This window comes from Anabas testudineus, chromosome 6 (assembly GCF_900324465.2).
Source record: "Anabas testudineus chromosome 6, fAnaTes1.2, whole genome shotgun sequence".
Lineage (NCBI taxonomy): Eukaryota > Metazoa > Chordata > Actinopteri > Anabantiformes > Anabantidae > Anabas > Anabas testudineus.
The window spans coordinates 16,549,856-16,569,162 of NC_046615.1; the positions used below are offsets into that span (position 1 = coordinate 16,549,856).

General features: G+C 39.5%; 2 protein-coding genes and 1 long non-coding RNA gene across 3 annotated transcripts; 1 reads left to right on the forward strand and 2 right to left on the reverse strand.

Moving 5' to 3' along the window:
- Positions 1–466: 466 nt before the first annotated feature.
- LOC113165305 (cAMP-dependent protein kinase type II-beta regulatory subunit) lies at positions 467–10,295 on the reverse strand. The gene is made up of 12 exons (XM_026364706.1): positions 10,237–10,295; positions 7,002–7,322; positions 5,900–5,935; positions 5,060–5,112; positions 4,827–4,910; positions 4,489–4,595; positions 4,238–4,391; positions 2,565–2,666; positions 2,401–2,475; positions 2,213–2,281; positions 1,985–2,120; positions 467–1,839 (listed from the first exon to the last, which is right to left on the reverse strand). The coding sequence occupies exons 2-12, from the start codon at positions 7,273–7,275 to the stop codon at positions 1,706–1,708; spliced, it is 1,224 nt and encodes a 407-aa protein (XP_026220491.1). The 5' UTR covers positions 7,276–7,322; positions 10,237–10,295; the 3' UTR covers positions 467–1,705.
- On the forward strand, positions 3,261–3,790 carry LOC117152863. The gene is made up of 3 exons (XR_004463380.1): positions 3,261–3,336; positions 3,484–3,601; positions 3,765–3,790. It is a non-coding gene; the product is annotated as an uncharacterized LOC117152863 (long non-coding RNA).
- Positions 10,296–12,304: 2,009 nt separating the features above from the next.
- Positions 12,305–18,249, reverse strand: hsp90b1 (heat shock protein 90, beta (grp94), member 1). The gene is given in 19 exon segments (XM_026365244.1): positions 12,305–12,584; positions 12,694–12,789; positions 13,025–13,180; positions 13,412–13,490; positions 13,598–13,734; positions 13,870–14,115; positions 14,239–14,508; positions 14,825–14,890; positions 15,000–15,077; positions 15,193–15,330; positions 15,429–15,545; positions 15,837–15,851; positions 15,853–15,969; positions 16,063–16,174; positions 16,344–16,675; positions 16,777–16,893; positions 17,025–17,166; positions 17,454–17,556; positions 18,089–18,249. Coding segments are annotated over 17 exon segments (2,145 nt in total). The 5' UTR covers positions 17,067–17,166; positions 17,454–17,556; positions 18,089–18,249; the 3' UTR covers positions 12,305–12,557.
- Positions 18,250–19,307: the final 1,058 nt, after the last annotated feature.

The following is a 19,307-nucleotide window of genomic DNA, read 5'->3' on the forward strand; positions in this document are numbered from 1 at the left end:
GATAATGGTGTCAATTACATAAATCCGGCCGTCCTATTGGTCGATACTGTTAACAAAAGTAAAGAAGGCGGGGCCTACTTTGTTGATCATCGTCTCATTGGATGAAAGTACATGCCTGTTACTACCCAGTAACAGCTGATTGGCAATAACAGGAACAATGCACTGGATATTTTTTTCTGTAATATTGCAACTACAGCAAGAACAGCGTGCACACAGTGTTTTCCAGGTGATTTCTTCCTCTGCCTTTCAATCAAGCCCTTGCTTTGACATTCACTACATAATCCCGTTCAAATGAATGAAGAATGAATGAGTGGTTGAATGAGCAACTGGATGGCTAAGCCCTTTTGAGGCAAATTTGTTTTGTGTGATAATAAAATTTTACTTCTTTTCATTGTAACAAGTAATTGTTTGACACGCAAATATAAAAATGTTATTTATTGACATGAAAAGTGAAACATACGGTACTTTCAATCAGTGTTATGGGTTTGCTTTCAAAAATTACCAGCACTGTCTGCACAGAGAGAGAGAGGATGAGGGGGTGGGGGTAATTCTGATTGTTTAAATGTTAAACCATTAAACTGTGTAAGCTGCAGTAAACCAAAGACAAAATACAGAAGACTTCAGTTATTAATTTAAAAAAAGAGAGCATAGACCCACTTTAGATTCCTGTTGAGAGGGAACGTCAGAATATCTGTTTCCAGACAGTTTAAGTTGTTGGCAGAGGTAGACAGCAATAATGGATGCCATAATTATAATGTATGTTTCACCAACACAAAAACAGTATGACCGTTTTACACTGAAACACAGGAAAATCAATTGTTCTTAAGACCTTGCTATTGATGTCTACAGTCGAATGAGGCAACTCATTAAATTAAAGGTGGCCCATACATTAACAGTAAATACTCAGTTTCAAATTGTACAGCAATATGTTGTATATTCTTACAAAACTATCAGCTATCTCTCTGATTATTATTTTTTATTTTTAATTATAATTTTTTTTTTTTTGCAAAAGCAGTATAAGGCTAACAGCCACAAACACTTGACCTACAATGATACTGTTTATGAATAGTATTCAAGGGAATAATTTCTATGATAAAACAAAACATTATTTTATAAAAATCTTAAAGTACTGCCAAGTCTTTATTCTACTGCGGCCAAAATGTGAAACATTTCAAATTGTAACCAGATCAAATAGTCTAATCTGTTGTTTGGGCAGTCCTGCACCAGTGCACCACATGTTGCGAGCGTTCGTGCACTTGCACTAACATGATGTTTGGTTACAATTATCCACTAAGAAATTAGCTTTGGCATCTGATTTCAACAAACAATTTAGAAATTTACAAATGATATTATACCATATGTTTAACTATAACACTGTGGAGATAAGGTGAGATTTAACAAAAGTGTTTAATATACAAACAAAGAATGCGATTGACACTGACAAGTTAAAGGTACACTTACATTTTTAAGGTGAGAGTTGTGAGAAATTGAATTTAAACAAGCTTTAAGCACTCCGCTTTGGCTTACGTTAGTCATAACACTGTGGCAAACTTACAAAATGAACCTCTCGTATGGGGATCTGAAATAGTCACAAATGTTGTAGTGGGCATTTCTCGTAAGAAAAGCAGTTTAAGTGGTTACAGGGGAAAAACATCCATACAAGCCTTTTCTTTCATTCACCAATTCCTGGTCCACTGGAGCGGTCTCATGCACTCTGTTGTTCAATCTCCGGGCTACTTCCAAAGAGGGTGACCAGCTGCTCCTCATAGTTAGCAATGTTTCTCTTCATGATGTCCATGCACGGACCCAGCAATCTCTCGAAGGCTTTAACATCCATGACTAAAACACAAAACCAAACAAGGAAAAGAATAGAAAAGTTAAACATAACTGAAGAAGAATGTAAAATAATAATTGATATACTGGAAAATATATGTGCTGTACAAAGTACTGTACGTAAATGATAATAGAATTGCACAAAGTGTACCCAAGCATTTGACGTTGCCTACAGCATAGGCCGATGCAGCTCTGGGCTTGTTTGTGACGAGCGCCAACTCTCCAAAATACTGGCCCCTAGAGCATGTTGTAATATCCACCTCCTCTTCCTCCTGGTCTTTTTTCGTCTGACAAAAAAGAAAGGCACACAATAACATACCAGAACACACCACACTCATTTAGACTTAAAATTTTAAAGGCCGACACTGGGCAAACATACCCTGCTCCTTTTCATGGTAATTCTAACTTGGCCAGACTCAACAATGTAGAAGCAATCTGCTAAATCACCCTGTAACACAAAGCATTAATGTAATTGTAAATAAACACAAAACAGGAGACTCATACAGTGTTGCTCTTCTGAAGCATAAAAAGCCAATCAAGAACAGACGAAACAAAGAGATTCATCACCTGAGCAATAATCTGCTGTGAATCGGTGTACACCTTGGTGGATAGCACATCTACTACTTTCATCCTCTCTGAGAGCTGTGAGTGAAAAAATGTTTTAATTATTAACGGTTTTTACTGTAAATGCAAGCAGCAGCGTCTCAACATTGGAGGACTAATCCTCTAACCTCTAAAGATGTAAGCAGTGGTAGTGTTTCGATGAATGCCTCATACAGCCTTCTCTTCTTGGCATTGTTCTTCACTATGATCCTCCTGAAGGTCAGACGATCCTGAAACAGAGATTTAAAGAAAAAAGAAACAACAGGTTTGTGGTTAAACATGCAGTGAAAAGAAATATATGTTTTACAAGATGTAATCTTGGATCCTCGGATTGTGATACAGTATTCATACAGGTCAAATGTTCCCAGTTAGTCTGGCATCACCACCATTTTTCATGTTGTGCTTGTTTTTTCCTCCCATATATTCAGGATCACTAGGTAGAAATACCTTACATTTCCAGACTGTTCTGGCTGACTGTTCTTTCAACCAACAATAACTCATAGGAAACAACATTTTTCAGCAGGGGTCACTGTAAACCAGATTTTAATTAAGCAGAGCATCTCTTGTAAGCCATAACACTGCTCAGGGTTTTTCAAGCACCAGCACTTGTGTGTTAACCTGCAGTTTTCCATGATAAGTCTTAATAAAAGTCTTCACTTGCAAATAAGTAGGATTAAAGCTGGTAAATGCACAGGTCCACCCGTTAGCAACATATTAGATGGCAGTGTGCACTGCTACATGGTTATGTAATGCACTGTAGGAAGCACTTGCAGCAGCCTAGGGCGCCCTCTGGCTGTGAAGGAGAAGATTCTCAATCAAACAAACCAACATGACTAACTTTGGTCAACAGAGTCGTCCTTGGCTTAAGGACTCAGAGTACTGTCTTTCATACTCTACCAGGTTAGTGTTCAACATTAGGCTAACTGTGTGACTTTAATCCCTGAGTTAGAGTTTCTATCATAGTCTAGTCTTTCTTCAGATGCTTTATTGCTCCATCTTCAGCCTCATCACGTTATTGCCTGAACATGGCTGCCTGCTTGTTCACAGACTAAAAAAACACAGGAGCAGTATCCAGGTGAACAGGGGATACACCTGCAGCCTGCAGAATCCAAACGGAGATGACATAACCAAGCTGTTACCCACGGTTTCAGGACATCACCCCTCAGTGAGTCATTAATAAACAACCTGCTTCACAGGAAGAGGTCAAGTAGCAGCTGAATATTCACAGCTGTTCCGCTATTCCGGTCATAATTTCTAAAATAGCTGGATGCTGTTGCAGCAAAATACAATTAAACTGAAATTGTATTTTTTTTAAAAATATCACGCAGGCAATGCAGCTGTTTTTACTTCTCTTTCTACAGTATCTACGTCATCATAGTGTAAGTATTATAACATCTTTATTGTTCAGCTAAGTTGATGTGAGGTGGATACCTGTTAAGCAGACAAGTTAAGCCTTGTTTGTCTGAGCTGATCTGACAGCTGAGCTCCCTGAATGGGCCACACAATGGACTGTATTACCATCATGAATATACATTTGTGTCATATTCAGTTTACACATTTGTTATTATTTAATGTATGCGTTATTTAACATGTACATTCATATTCAGGGGGATTATTATTTCTGTCACTTATAGTAGCATTCAGTGGGATTTATACATTGTGTCAGACAAACTGATCTCCTGTTGGTAGCAGGCACCCTCACATACAACCTGGATGTTTACAGTAAATCATAACAACTGACAGCACAGCATGATATAAAAACCTGCTGTGCTTTTACACGAGGATTTAATGGTTTACTCACTAGGCACCAAAGGGCTCCGGTCGAGGTGGCGATTATTGTGGCTGCCCTGGGGGTGTTGTACATCAACGCTAGTTCTCCAAAGCTGCCCCTGTTGTCGTAGCAGCCTACCAGCTTCTCTGTGCCATCAACCTTCACGAAAATGTTGAATGTCCCACTGAATGAAAAAAGATATAATCAAAGAAAAGAGAAGATATAATGGTGCTTCCTTTATATTTTCACCTTTAGTGATTCCAAATGAGGTGTAAATGTACCTTTCAATGACATAAAAGTTGTCCCCATCATCATCTTGATCAATAATATGCTCCCCTTCAGTGCAGATCTTCTCAAACATGGCATCCAGTACCTGAGACATCTCTTCCTATTCAATAAAGAATGTCAGTGTTAAACAAACAAACAAAAAAAGTTTACATATTAGAATTTCACATTTTAAAACAATCACATATAATCCACTCAGCACTCAGTCTTTAAAACCTGCGTATAGTGCACTGAGCTGTGACAAAAAGCTGCTGGCCTCAGGGCATGTCCTCCTGTGTGTAATTTAAGAGATGGCAGAGTATAAAACAGAGTGCTTATGGAATAATCCACTCACTGGGTCCAAATTCTTGAACAGAAGAATGTCTCGACACGCTTCCTGTAATCTCTGTCTCTGCTCATCCGTTTTAGGGTAGGTAACCTACGAAATGAAAAACACACCAACGATATAGCCATGCAATGTCTTACACATTAAGAAGAAGTTTTACTTTTCATGAGAGCTATGATTCATAATGTTTGCCAGGTTCAACATATAATAACTATATGAGTGTGGCATCAAGCAGAGCTTACCCTTGGCTCTTTATCCTCCTCATCTTCATCAGGATTGAATGCTTCAGCACACACTGCATGACAGAGTTCAACAAATAAAAAGAGCTAACTTTGTGCTGAGAATGAACAGGTTCAGCCCGCCTTGCATGATTTCATTCTCAAGAATGTGTGTATATTAAACTAAAGCTAACTAAAGACGGGTTTCAAATTCAGGTGACCCAGCTGCACTGCAGTGTAAAACGAGCAAAACCCCAGGGATGATTCAGCACCATTTCATGCCATAAGTCTTTTAATAAGCACAACTTTTTTCATCTGAAGTTGGGGGATTTTAAGGTAAGCATTGATGGTGGTGGTGCTACATGTTATTCCTCTTTTAACAGCAAGACAAAAGATAATAAAGCGCTCCTTAAGTGAGCCTGGCATCATATCTGAAATGATAAAAAGGTAAGGCTCTACAGAATATTTCCAGTTGTCCATCATTTCAAATCACACTGTCAAACATGCAGTTGTGAGTCCTAATACAGCAAAGTTACTCTCGTTAAGATACAACCATTCTTTTTATCATGAGCAATATGATCTTTGGTAATACAGCTGTCCTGTCATGTCCTGGTCTTGTGCCAGGAGAAGCCAGACTTTAGCTCTAATAAATCAACACTATTACAATCAACTGAGGAAAGTGAGAAAAGACAGATGGAAAAAAAAATTCAATATTGCTTGTATTGGAGCAAATGTGACGTAGCTTCAGTGTTAATGCGTCAAACAAGTTTTATATATCTCCAGCACTGACACTGTCCAGAGCTTTCCTCTCAACAAAACAGGCTTTTGACAGCCAGCTTGAACAGGCAGTAAAGCACAACTCACCTGATGCTCTCCTGATGAATCGGTTTATTACGGGGGCTGCAAAAGCATAAGAAATATAATAGCAGGTCAAATATAATAATAATATCAATCTATCTTACAATAACACAGTTATTTCTGGGTAAGGTTATGTTAATGTTTTGTTTTTCTACATCTGCTGCAGCACATTTGTAACATGAGTACACCCAGCCTTGTGCTTGTTGAGGATCCATAATCATTTAGATAAAATGATGGAGGACAGCTGCTTTGAAGTGCTGCTCACCTCTTTGAATCAAATTTAAATGAGAAAACATTTAAATGTAAATCGGTGAAAACTGCCAAGCTCCCACACAAAAGCTCAATATGAAATATACATTAGACAGGAGGTGCCTGCCAGTCTGTGCTGTTTGAGAAGTTCACTGGAATATAGTTAAGACAAGGGTCTGGTGGTGTGATGAAGTATGCTTTAAGGATTCAATATAGTGTCCTTATATAACTACTGCCACCAGCCTTGCAGACCCCACCACTCATTGGGATGCTGTGTCAGAGCTCTGGGTTGCTATGCTACTTGCTGCACCTTATGGCAATCCTGCACCAGCCATTGTCTTAAATATGGCCACAGCCAATTAATAGATGGCAGTAAATGTCACGTTTTTTCATTTCTTGCACCACAACAGAGCTTTGATTTTTCCACCTTTATCTGCTCTGTCATATTTTTAGACTCATAATCACGATAGGCCCATCGGGCCTGCACCTAAAGCCGAAAATATTCAAATGTCTGAGAATATCTGCACGGTGCTTTGTCCCCTTGTTGTCGCAGCTGCTGTTTTCAACGCTGTCCTCAAACGCAAAATGAGGCTGCACAGATGAACAGCAAGACACGTTCATTACCATCATTCAGCCTCCGTGACCATATATGGCGAATGACAGAGCCCTGGTGGATGCAAGGTGGCGAGCGCTGGAGCATCACTGCGCCCAATGTGTCCCCTCATCCCCTCATCCCCTGAGCCGGAGCACAAGCCGCGCACACAGCGATGCATGCTCGTAATTCACAGCAAATTAAGATCATCCGCATTGTGTGTGCAGCCTGTTCCGACGTGTAGTCGAGATGAATCTGTTAGCTCACCTATGAATTCCTCGTCATCGTCGTCGTCCTCCTCCTCCTCCTCTCCGTTTTCCGAATCGATCTGCATGGCTTCGTCAATGAAATTGACCGCTTTTCCAGGTCTTGGGGCCGAATTTTGGTCATTGCCAAATGAGGCCTCTTTGGTCTCACTGTCCTTCAGCTGGGTGAAGTACTGTAATGCAAACTCGAGCAAATCCCTGGGCTGATTCCTCAACACTTCCACGGTAAAGCTCTGTAACAGCTCCGTCAGTCCTTCAGGAATTTCTATACTCATTCCTGTTTTCAGTCTATGAATGTGGACGACACCGGTTTGCTGCGAATCTGAAATAATCAAAAGCACAACAGTGGAAATAAAAAACCCCGAATTAGCAGATGGGTGTAGTCAGCAAGCCATCTACAGCCGATGCTCTCTTTTTCTTGAATGAAAATGGCTCTGGATTTTTGGTCCAAGCATCTTCTGCTGCTTCTGGCTACAGGAAACCCACGCATGTGACCCAGGAATCCATGGCAACCACCTATTTGCGTATGAGCAGCAGCAGCAGCAGCGCAGAAACTGCAGTCAGTGGCAAAATACAAATTATGGGAAAGAGAAACCATGTGTGTATCAGTCACAGATCGATTTTCACTGAGAGATAAAAAGAGATCTCGAATGTCCTTATTGGGCCTGACGACCAACATTTCTTATTTTGTGGACATTTATTTTTTTATTCTGCATTTATTCCCACTTTCAGTTATTAAAAGCTTTAAGACAAAAGCCCATTACACAGAGACTGCCCCTTTATACAATAGAATAAAGCGTTTGGAAACCATTATTCCAGAGAGAGAGAAATACAGTGGCAGAAAAAAACTATGTGAACCTTTTGGAATTTCATGGTTTTCTGCATTAATTTGTTATAAAATGTGATCTAATCATCTAAGGCAAGAGTATAAACAAATACAATATGCCTAAAATAATAAAAAATGAATGATTACCTCATAAAAGCTAATTGTCAGGTGTTAGCACATACGTTAGGAAAATTAGTTAGTAGGTGTGGACTAGAGCTACTTTGACTGACCAAAAAAACACTCAAGCTTTTTGAGAAGAGAATGTGCTTATGTGAGCCATGCCTCACCATAAGGAGCTTTCAGAGGATCTACAATCAATAAATGTTGATTTACATAGTTACAAAGTGATGTCAAAGACTTTGGAATCTCACCAGTCCACAGTTAGGCGAACAATCTACAAATGGAGACATTTTGGGACTGTGGCTACTCTACCAAGAAGTTGGTGACCAGTGAAAATGACCCTAAGAGCACAACAAACACTCTTTAATGAGGTAAAGAAACAACCCTGAGTGAGCTAAAGATATGAAGGCATCATTGGGACTGGCTAACATCTGTGTTCATGAGTCTACAGCAGGTAAAACATTGAACAAGCAGGGTGTCTATGGCAGGACACTATGAAGGAAGCTGTTGCTAACTATAAAGAAGATTGCAGCAGATCTGAAGTTTGCCAAAGAGCACACTGACACTCCACAGCAGTATTGACAAACTGTTTTGGGGACTGGTGAAACTAAGATTGAACTGTTTGGAAAGAACACACAGCACTACATCTGGCTTAAAAAGGGCACTACATATCATCACGAAAACATCATCCCAGTCATAAAGTATGGTGGCAGAAACATCATGATTTGGGCCTGCTTTGCTGCATCAGGACCTGGCCAGCTTGCAGTGATTAGGGGAAGATGAATTCCTGTAGAATGTCTGTAGGTCAGCTGAAACTCTGTAGAAGTTGGGTGATGCTACAGGACAATGACAATCACAACAGAATGGCTTCAGAAAAACAAAATCTACCTTTTGGAGTGGCCAAGTCATGAGCACAGACCTCAACCCAATAGAGATGCTATGGAACAACTTGAAGAGAGCCACACATGAGACGTCCAGAGAATATGTCAGAGTTAAAGCAGTTCTCATGGAAGAATGGGCTAAAATTCCTTCTGAGCAATGTGCAGGTCTGATCCACAGCTACAGGAAGAACCTGGTTGAGGTTATTGCTGCCAAAGGGGGGTGGGGGATCAACCATGGGTTCACATACTTTTTTTACTAGCACTATGAGGTTTTTATGGTTGTTCTCAATAAAGACATGAAAGATTTTTTTTGTCATTACTTTAGGCACATTATATTTGTTGATCAGATCACATTTTATGACAAATTAATGCAAAAAACATGAAATTCTTTTTTCTTGCTACTGTACATACTTCTGAAGCATATTTAAATGTGACAGGATCAGAAAGACGTCACAAAGTTTCATTAGAGTCTGAATCTTAATAAATGCTGTTGGGAACTGAAACATGATAGTAGACTGATTTTAAATAGTAATTTACAGGTGGGGGGGGGCTTCAGTAGAAACAGCTGTGACAGGTGATGTGATCATTTGTGTTTTAAATTAATTAGGTTGCGTTTCCTCTGTAGAATCTGCCCTTCCTGTACGTTGTCAGGAGAAAACCTCATTATTATGATTCACATGCGCCTTTCAACCAGTTATTTTCTTTCAACTCTTCAAAAGTAATTCTCAACTTTTTTAAATTTTAAATATTACCAACACAACGGTCAACATCGTTTCTCTTCAGGATAATTACTGGATAGTTAGCTACATTTAAAACCAGTGGCAAAGAGAAGAATGAAATATGTCAAACTATCATGTGAAATAAATCCAGTACAGTTAAAAGGAGAGAGAAGCCTTTAGACAGAGGATCTGAGGTCAGTGCTTTCACTGGGATGCAGAGAGACTATCAAATGTGCACCAACCCTCCTTCATGTGGCTTACTGTGGAGATTATCCTGTTGTGTTGGACTTTGCACACAGAGCTGAGCACAGGGCAGAGAGAAATGAAGAAACAATTCTACAGGTCAGCAGTGGCAGGGAATTACTAGAAGACTACAGGGTTATGAATCCTCTTTGGTTCTGTTATAAGACCACTCCCCCTGCTGTGGTCCATAGCTGTCACCTTTTCTTAAGAAAACATTTTGTCACTCGGGTGAACATACAGAGAGCACTCACCTCTTACACATCATATTTAATTTGAAGCTCTGTCGTTCTGTCTGAATTGACAGCAACTGTAACAATGTCCCTCTGGGATTAATACAATTTTTTGAATCTTGAATAAAACATTATGACAACATGTCTAGAAGATTTATGAACGCTTTATGAAATGAAATGAAATGAAATGAGTGACCTGTAACGCTCTCACACTCACCTTTCAAGCCTGCAGGTTTCCAAAGGGGAGTTTATTTGGACATGTAAAGTGCAACCACATCCTGGAATCTACTGTAAGAAGACACCATAAGCAGTTATTAGTAGAAGCAAGACTGTGCATCCGCCCTGCTCTGTCAACCATAGATCCTGATGATTGTTTCTGTTTGATGCTTCTCCAAAGACCAACTGAGCCTGCAGCTGGGGAAATACTGCATTTTTAAATGGGGAAAAAAAACTCTTGTCTACTTGTCTTTAAGAAAATCCAACAAAAAAATGAATTATGTAAAACTCTATATACAAGCAGGCTCTGACCAGTGCAACAGGAGAAAGTGATTCCACTGCGTGTGATTATTAGCTGACAGCTGATGACAGGTAAGAACATACTGCATTTAGAGTGAGTGAAAGTCAGACATGTTTTATCATGTCTGACTTCAAGTATTTGAAACTGAAATATCGTGAACTAAACTAATAATCGTACTGTTTATACAGTCACCGGCTGCCCTGGCCCAACTACATGTCTCCATTCTTATAAAAACAACTTATAGTGCCATTCATAGTTTCAAGCTGTGGGTGACTGTGCCACCCAATGGACAGAACAAGGTATTGTGATACACAGTGTGTTACATAGTTGAGCTCAGTGGGGAATGTGACTAAACACGAGATCAGATTTCCTGCAAGTCAATCACAGTGTGTTTGGGGTAACATAAGATGTTCAAAAGAAGATGCTGTGGGATATAAAGGACCATGACATAAAATAAATAATTCATTAGATCAAAGTCAGTAATAATGCTTCCGAAGATGTCAAAGAGAACCAACATTTCCATCCCTGTGATATCTATGGTATTACATCAAAAAGGGGAATAATGAATAGAATACATGCAGAAATGGGAGTTTTAGTACTGTTAGTATGCCAACTGAAACAATTTATTGGAAGAATATTTTAAGATGCAAGTTCTATGCTACATATACAATTAATACTTATTGTGCTTTTTTTGCACAGACGCTCTGTAAACTATGATAAACTTGAGCCTTGCTGAGGTCCAGTCACGCCTTTAAAATTTCCACAGCTGTAACTGCTCCTTTAGATATTGAGATAAATCCATCTGATCTCATCAGATTTGAAAGTCAGCAAAACACACACACACCCCCCCTGCTGATAAGAAAAGTCAACCACGCAGTTTCCACTATAGTCATGACAATCACAGCAAAGGTGCTTAGAAATTCAATGTTTGCCTTATTTTAAAGGAAAAGATGTTAAACATTAATAGTATAAACTATTTGTGATAATACAGCACAAGCTCTCCTGGGATATTAATGGGCTTTGTGCTTCCACTCTACAGTTTAAGCTATCGGTTTCATTAGCTAAGGCTTCTTTTCCTGACACCTGGTGAATGATATTCAACTGTAGTGAAACCAACACGTGACTCTTACCTGGATGAACTGCCTCCCATTTGGGCAGACTTTGAATATTTTCACTCCCTATAAACAAAAGTAAATGTAACAGTCAGTGGCAACAACCTCAGCAACAGTGTTGAGGTACATGGCACAGTGGACTTAAAATAGTAGAAACTACACCCTCTGCTGTTTGGCAAGTCTTAAAATAAGAGCTCTGTAGGGAAACTCATGCCCAGCTGGTTTCATAAATAAACAAAACAAACAAAAACAAAACAAAGATTTTCCCCCCCCCCCCCTTCTCTATCTCCAAAAATGTGATACAGAAAATGAGCAGCTGGAAAACTGATCAAAGCCTCCAAAGCTTCAGTGCATAACTCATACAGACATACACTGCAACATAAAATCAAACAAACTGGCAAATAACCTACACAAGTTATATAATGGTTCACACTTACAGCTCTGCTGTTTCTTCCTCTCATCTTGTCATTATCAGGAGGTGAAGAGGGATCTCTTACAACTGTGAAAAAGCTATAGTTCAACCAGTTATAGCATTGCATGATGGGTAAAAACTGTTTGTGCAGTGGATGAGGACAGAGGACTAAAGTGGTGGACTTGATGTTTAGTTGCCACAAGTTGCTATTAGGAATCCAAAGAGATTGAAAGTGTACACCGTGTTGTTTTTCCAGGAAACATTTATTCAATCAAGAGGCAGGATTGCATCTTTTCCATAAACAGGTCAGTTAAATATTAACAAATTTACAGTCATGAGGAATGTAAAAAAAAAAAAAAAACAACAAGACAAAAACAAACAATGCTCGCCTTAAAAAACCCAACCCAGGGACCCCACCTAGGACAACAATGATGGTGCTGGAGCAAGACTCGAATCCAGTTCCAGCCCAATTGTTACATGCTCTTCAATTCAGTGCTTTACAGTTCATCTTTGTCTGTTTTTGCCTGTAAAAGAACAAAATTAAAGTTATAAACAAAGAGCCAGAAGACTACATTCTCTGTTATCTAAAGGTGCACATCCCTAAAATTTTAACCGTGTTGTAAATGTTCTCACCGATTCTTCGTCATCATCCTCATCTACAATGTCCTCTTTATCTTCAGAGTCATCCTCTGCTGGCTCTTCTGGCTCCTCCTCTGGTTCTTCTTCAACCTGTAGAACCATCACATATATTAAACATAATATCCACAATCAACCATCACTGAGCTGAGTAGAGGAACCAGAGGTGGGGAATGCTGCCAATGGTAAAAGACAGAAATAAAAACTACTAATAAGAAAAGTAGAATCACTTAATAAAACAAGGGACACAAATGTGTCTGCAGGGTTTTTAACAGGAGACATGACTTCACTCAAAACATTTGCTATGCAAACGTTGCAAATGACTTGCCTGTTCATCTAAGGGCACATTCATGCTGAGTCGGAGCATGCGCTCTATTCTGTCTCCGTAAGCCTTTGTGTCAGCCAGCTGATAGCCTGAGCGCAGTGTGGCCGTCTCAAACAGAACCACAGCCAGATCTGATGCAGTCTGGTCCTCCGCGTCATTCTGAAAAGAGGAAAAGAAACTGTTCAGGCCTCTATTCTGATTCTGTTCCCATTTTCACTTGTTTAGATGTGCAGAACTATTTTAAAACAAAAACTTAAGGTTATTACAATGACACCAACCTAACTTTTATGGTAAATTAACAAAGAAAACTAAAGCAATACATTTTACAAATCACAAAATCTCACATCATTACAATAATGTTGGTAAATGTAGTAAAGTGATCAGACTTACAGTGACTCTGTTAAGCATCTGCTTGATAAGAGGATGCTTAGGGTTGATTTCTAATGTTTTCTTCTGACTGGCATAATAACTGATGGAGAGAAAATACATATAAGCTCAGTAAACATCCACGCAGGACACAACATTTACATATAACTGTAATAACATTGTTAAAAGCATAACATCAACATCACTTACTTTGTAGAAATATCTTTTCCTGTCTGATAAGCCTGTGCCTTCATGATCCTCTCCATGTTTCCAGACCAGCCGTACTGACTGGCAACCAAAGCACAGGGTGAATTGGTTAACCTCTGAGAGAGGACGGCCTTCTCAATCTGTGGGAAAAGGGCATTGTATTAAATAAAGCAACAGCTGCAACAGACATGACAGACAAACAAAATATAAAATTTCTATATATTGCTGCCATTTATGTCCAAGTTAACAATATTACAATATAAGTGGCTCTTTACCTGCTCCTTCAGGGCCTTGTCTTTCAGCCAGGTTGTGAGAGGTTCAAACTCTTTCTCCAGGGCCTCCCTCTTCTCCTTGGCCTTCTCGCTCTCGTCAAACTTGACACCTTCTTTTGCCACATTCTGGAAGCGTTTTCCATCAAACTCAGGCAGTGCCTGGATGCAGTACTCGTCCACAGGCTCTGTCAGGTAGATCACCTCATAACCCTTCTTCAGCAGTTTCTCCACAAAAGGAGATGACTCAGCCTGTAGAGGGAATACAGTACAGATGATTGACGTTTCCCTTTACTGTATTAGTTTTAATGTTCTAAGTCTAAGTCTTCAGTAAAATTTTAGGATTATATAATTTAAATGTAAAGGTTTTCTTACCTCCTTCCTGCTGGTACCAGCCATGAAGTAGATCTTCTCCTGCTTCTCCTTCATACGTTCTACATACTGCTCCAGGCTGGCCACCTCAGTCTCGCTGTGGGATGTCTGGAAGCGCAGCAGCTTGGCCAGACGTGTCCTGTTGGAGTGATCCTCAATGACACCCAGTTTGATATTGGTTCCAAACTCCTTCCAGAACTTATCATTGTACTGTTCCTCTGCAATCTTCTTTATCATGTCCAGAGTTTTGCGCACCAGCTTCTTGCGGATAACCTGAGGGATAATAATGTTGTTCCTATATTAGAATTTGTTTTTTTCTTAAACACCTTTACTCTTATTTCTTCTTCCTTTAATGTACACTGACTTCTGCTTTGAAATATAATTTCTAAAGAAATTCCCTTCCTGCTCAATTATCAATATTCTTTATGCATCTAGTTAAATTCAAAAATGTAACTAAAATCTAAAAACATTAAGTAAAAACAATAAGAAAATAGAAAGTAATTAAAAATCCTAAAAATGACATTGCAAATAAAGGAAAATCAAACAAAACTGGCCTTGAGATGGTCTCCATGTTAAATGTGAATCTCACCTTCAGCAGTTTGTGCTGTTGCAGAGTCTCTCTGGACACGTTCAGAGGAAGGTCATCAGAGTCAACCTAGCAAAATGAAATTCCATTAATGACACTGCAGACACTATTAAAGTAAAGAGTGCACAGTCCATATTTTCACATGGCTGTATCATAACTATAATGTTAAATCACTCACCACTCCCTTAATGAAGTTCAGGTACTTGGGCATCATGTCATTGAAGTCATCTGTGATGAAAACTCTCCTGACAAACAGCTGTGAAAGAAAGTTATTTATTTAGAAACTGAGCTGAGGGAATTCCTATATACACCATTCTGTAAGTACATAGTATCCATCAAAGTAGATACTGAATCCTGCTGGAGGAACATACTTTGATGTAGTCGTTCTTCTTGGAGCCATATTCATCAAACAGACCACGTGGAGCTGAAGTGGGCACAAACAGAATGGACTTGAACGTAACCTCACCCTCAGCTGTGAAGTGGATATGTGACAGAGGCTCTTCACTGTCCTGTTTGGGAACAAAACATTGTTTCAATTAAAATAAAAATAAAATAAATTAGCTTAACCTAAACCAGTGTTTGTCAAAGTGCCAGTGTACATGCGTACCTTGGAGAACGTCTTGTAAAAAGCTTTGTACTCATCCTCCTCAACCTCCTTAGCTGGTCTCTGCCAGATGGGCTTGATATCATTCATAAGTTCCCAATCCCACACGGTCTTCTCAACCTTCAACAAACATGATCACACATTTTTAAAAAATAACCTAAGCTATTAATTTCCAAATTAATGGCACCATTGCAGGGTAAGGGCAAGTCATTATTAATAAAATCTTTATAGTCTGGTATATTCATTTCCTATAAATGTGTATTCTTTGAAAATAAATACATTTAAAGAATGTAATTCTAGAGAAATAAGTTTTAAAGGAATTAAACTATACAATCCTAAAAATTTTACAAATAAAAGATAGTCGCAAAATGCATTTTGTCACCAACATCCACTCCTAAATTAACTGTTTACCTTCTTTGTCTTAGGGCTTGTCTTTTTTGTCCTCATCCTCTTCTTCAACCTCAGCCTCATCTTCAGCTGCTTCTTTCTCTGGTTCCTCCGCTGTCTCAGCATCTTCCTCAATTGGTTCTTCAACTGTCTCAGTCTGGTATGTTGAGAAAGAGACGGTCATGTATATAACAAAGTGTATTGGGAACACGTGAGAGTCATGGTGAGAGGAAGTGAATTAAGTAATCACCTTGCTGGCCCAAATGTAGATGGGGAAGTTGATGAACTGCGAATATTTCCTGACAAGGTTCTTGATGGTCTCAAGCTCCAGATAATCAGAGGCCTCCTCTTTCAGGACCAGTCTGAGAAAAGCAAGAAAATGGGAAATATTACATTTCAAACTATGCCAACATTTAAGATTTTTGGGGGGGGGGGGCATATGAAGGTCTAGGTGAATTTGTAGCCAACTATCAAAAATCTATTTTAAAAAAAATAAAAAAATAAAAAAAACAATTAAAATAAAAAACCCACGTGATGGTGGTTCCTCTGCCTAGCGTGTTTCCACGGGGATCCTCAATGACAGAGAACTGATTGGAGTCAGACTCCCAGATGTGCTGGGTGTCATTATTGTGCTTTGATGTCACAATGACTTTGTCAGCAATAAGGAAAGCAGAGTAGAAGCCCACACCAAACTGGCCAATCAACTCTGAGGTGGACTGTCCCTCAGACTGCATCTCTGTCATTTTGTTGAGGAACTCGCTGGTGCCAGACTTGGCAATGGTGCCCAAGTTCTTCACAAGCTCTTCTTTGGTCATTCCAATACCAGTGTCAGTGATGTGGAGCATGTTCTTCTCCTTATCAGACTGTGGAAGGAAACCAAACATTTAAGTTACCAAGAAAGCAAGAATCATTTTACTAGTAAAGACCACAAGATTCATAAATAATCCTCATGTCTGGTGCATACTTTTATTTTGATGGTCAGCTCTTCATTGGAGGCCAGTGCATCCTCATTGGTCAGAGACAACAAGCGGATCTTATCCAGAGCGTCAGAGGCATTAGAAATCAGCTCCCTAAGGAAGATCTGTAAAAGAAAGATGAAGCATTAGCTTAACCTTTCCTGATGATGTTTGTAAGGCACAGCGTATAGATAAATTCATAGAAATCATCTTGCATTGTTGACTGTACATGTAGATGCCATTTAATTCTGCTCACCTCCTTGTTCTTGTACAGGGAGTTGATGATCAGTTTCATCATACGGTTGACTTCAGCCTGGAAGGCATGCTTTTCTGACTTTTCTCTGAGTTCCTTAATCTGAGCAGCATTTAACCCATCCAGCTGGATAGCCTCCTCCTCTCTGGGGGCAGACAGATGCAAACACAAGTGAGATTAGGGCGATCACAAAAACAAATGAAGTTTAGCAGTCAACGAGCATGCAAATTAAACACAGGAAACAGACTCCCTTGTTCATAATGTAAAAAGCCTGCAAAGTGTTATCATTAACAAGTCCAAGGTTGCTCTGAACATGTGTGTCCAAGCTTGGTCACATTGACCTTGTGCTTTTAAGGCATTGTCAACCTTTCCTGATATGGACAACTACAGTTCCCTCAACATGAATAATCTGAAACATATTCAAACACCTACCTCTGCACCACCTCATCGTCTGTTCTGGAGCCATCCCTGCTTTTGCCCAAGTCCTCCTCTATTGTGCCATCGATGTCAAGTTCATCTTCTGCCTTTACAGCAGCTACAAAAGAGAAAAACTTGTCAGATTAAAAAGGAAAGCTTGAAGTAATAATTGCTGCAGGAGTACGTGGAGGAATATCGTCCACTTATGGTAATAACTTCATTAAGAATGAAACTCTGCAGAGTCGTGACCAAGAAATATCACCAAATCACCGCACCGTACGGAGTAACTTACATTCATGTTAGTAAGGATGTGTTTAATATATCTCAGATAAAATATGAAGACGCAGTTGCTAGCGTCAGACAGCTACCAACAACCAAGGCGTTGGGATTAGAAACTTCTGGAAAGACAATTGGGAATAACGGATACTTGCGTTGCTATGAGAAAGGTGAGCCAAACTCACGAAGCCGTCTGCCATTAAAAAACTAACAACGTTTAAGTTGAAAAGTGAAAACCTATGAAGCCTTCAGTCATCAATTATCGTGGGCAGAGAAGACGCACAAGCAAGTTCACACTAGCTTACAGGCTATAGTTAGCTAAAATGCTAACCAGTAAAAAGTGCGAATGCAGAGGAAAGCTGTCTGTTACTCACCAAAGGCTAAAAGTGCGAAAAGAAGACCTATAACCCAAACTCGATTTCATTTTGAGATGCTTCTTGAACGACGACGTGAGTCTTCAGCTCCTGAAACAAAAGCCGGGAGATCAGTGCACGCAGCACTGCCTTTACGAGAGACTGACAAGCTAACGCTCCCACCAAAGAGCCCACTCTATTAAACCCGTGACAACCAACCAATGGCTGCGCACCACGCACATCCCTCGACCAATCACAGAAGCGTGTAAGGTACATGCTGTCCAATCAGATTCGTCAACATAAGTCAATACCCGAAAATCGTGGCTGGACCCCATTGGATAAGAATGAATGATAAGCACATCACTTCCTAAAATGTGCCTCTCATCGTAAGGACAGAAGTCTCTCCCAACTTTGATTTTCTTATGCAATCATCAAGTAACACGCTGAAGGTTGATGACACTGAACGTGCAGAAGCGATTTTGTTTACGATTCTACTGTACTATGACAAACATGTTTGTTTCAGGCTGTGACATATATCCTCTTCAGTGTGTGTAGTGTAGTATATGTGCAACTTTGTGCATTGTGTATCCTTTACTTCATTCATAAAATAAATCTCTAGAACTGCCTTTTTCCACCTAAGAAATATTGTTAAAATTGGGAGCATCCTGTCCCAAAGTGATGCTGTAAAACTAGTCCATGCATTTCTTACCTCCAGACTGGACTATTGTAATTCATTATTAATAGGATGCTTCAATAACTCATTAAAAATCCTCCAGTAAATCCAAAATGCTGCAGCCAGAGTTCTGACTGGAATTAACAAGAGAGATTATATTATTCCTACATTAGCTTCTTTCCATTGGCTCCCTGTAAAATCCAGAATTGAATTTAGAATTCTTCTCCTCACATATAAAGCGTTCAATGATCAAGCTCCATCTTACCTTAAAGACCTCATAGTTCCATATTTTCTCAGCAGAACTCTCCGTTCTCAGAGTGCAGGTTTACTTGTGGTTCCTAGAGTTTCCAAATGTAGAATGAGAGGCAGAGTCTTTCGCTATCAAGCTCCTCTCCTGTGGAACCAGCTCCCAGTTCGGGTCCGGGAGGCAGACACCCTCTCCACATTTAAGACTAGACTTTTTTAAACTTTCCTTTTTTGTAAAGCTTATAGTTAGAGATAGCTCAGATGACTCAGAATCATCTCCTAGTTATGCTGCTATAGGTTAGTCTGCGGGGACCTTTACTG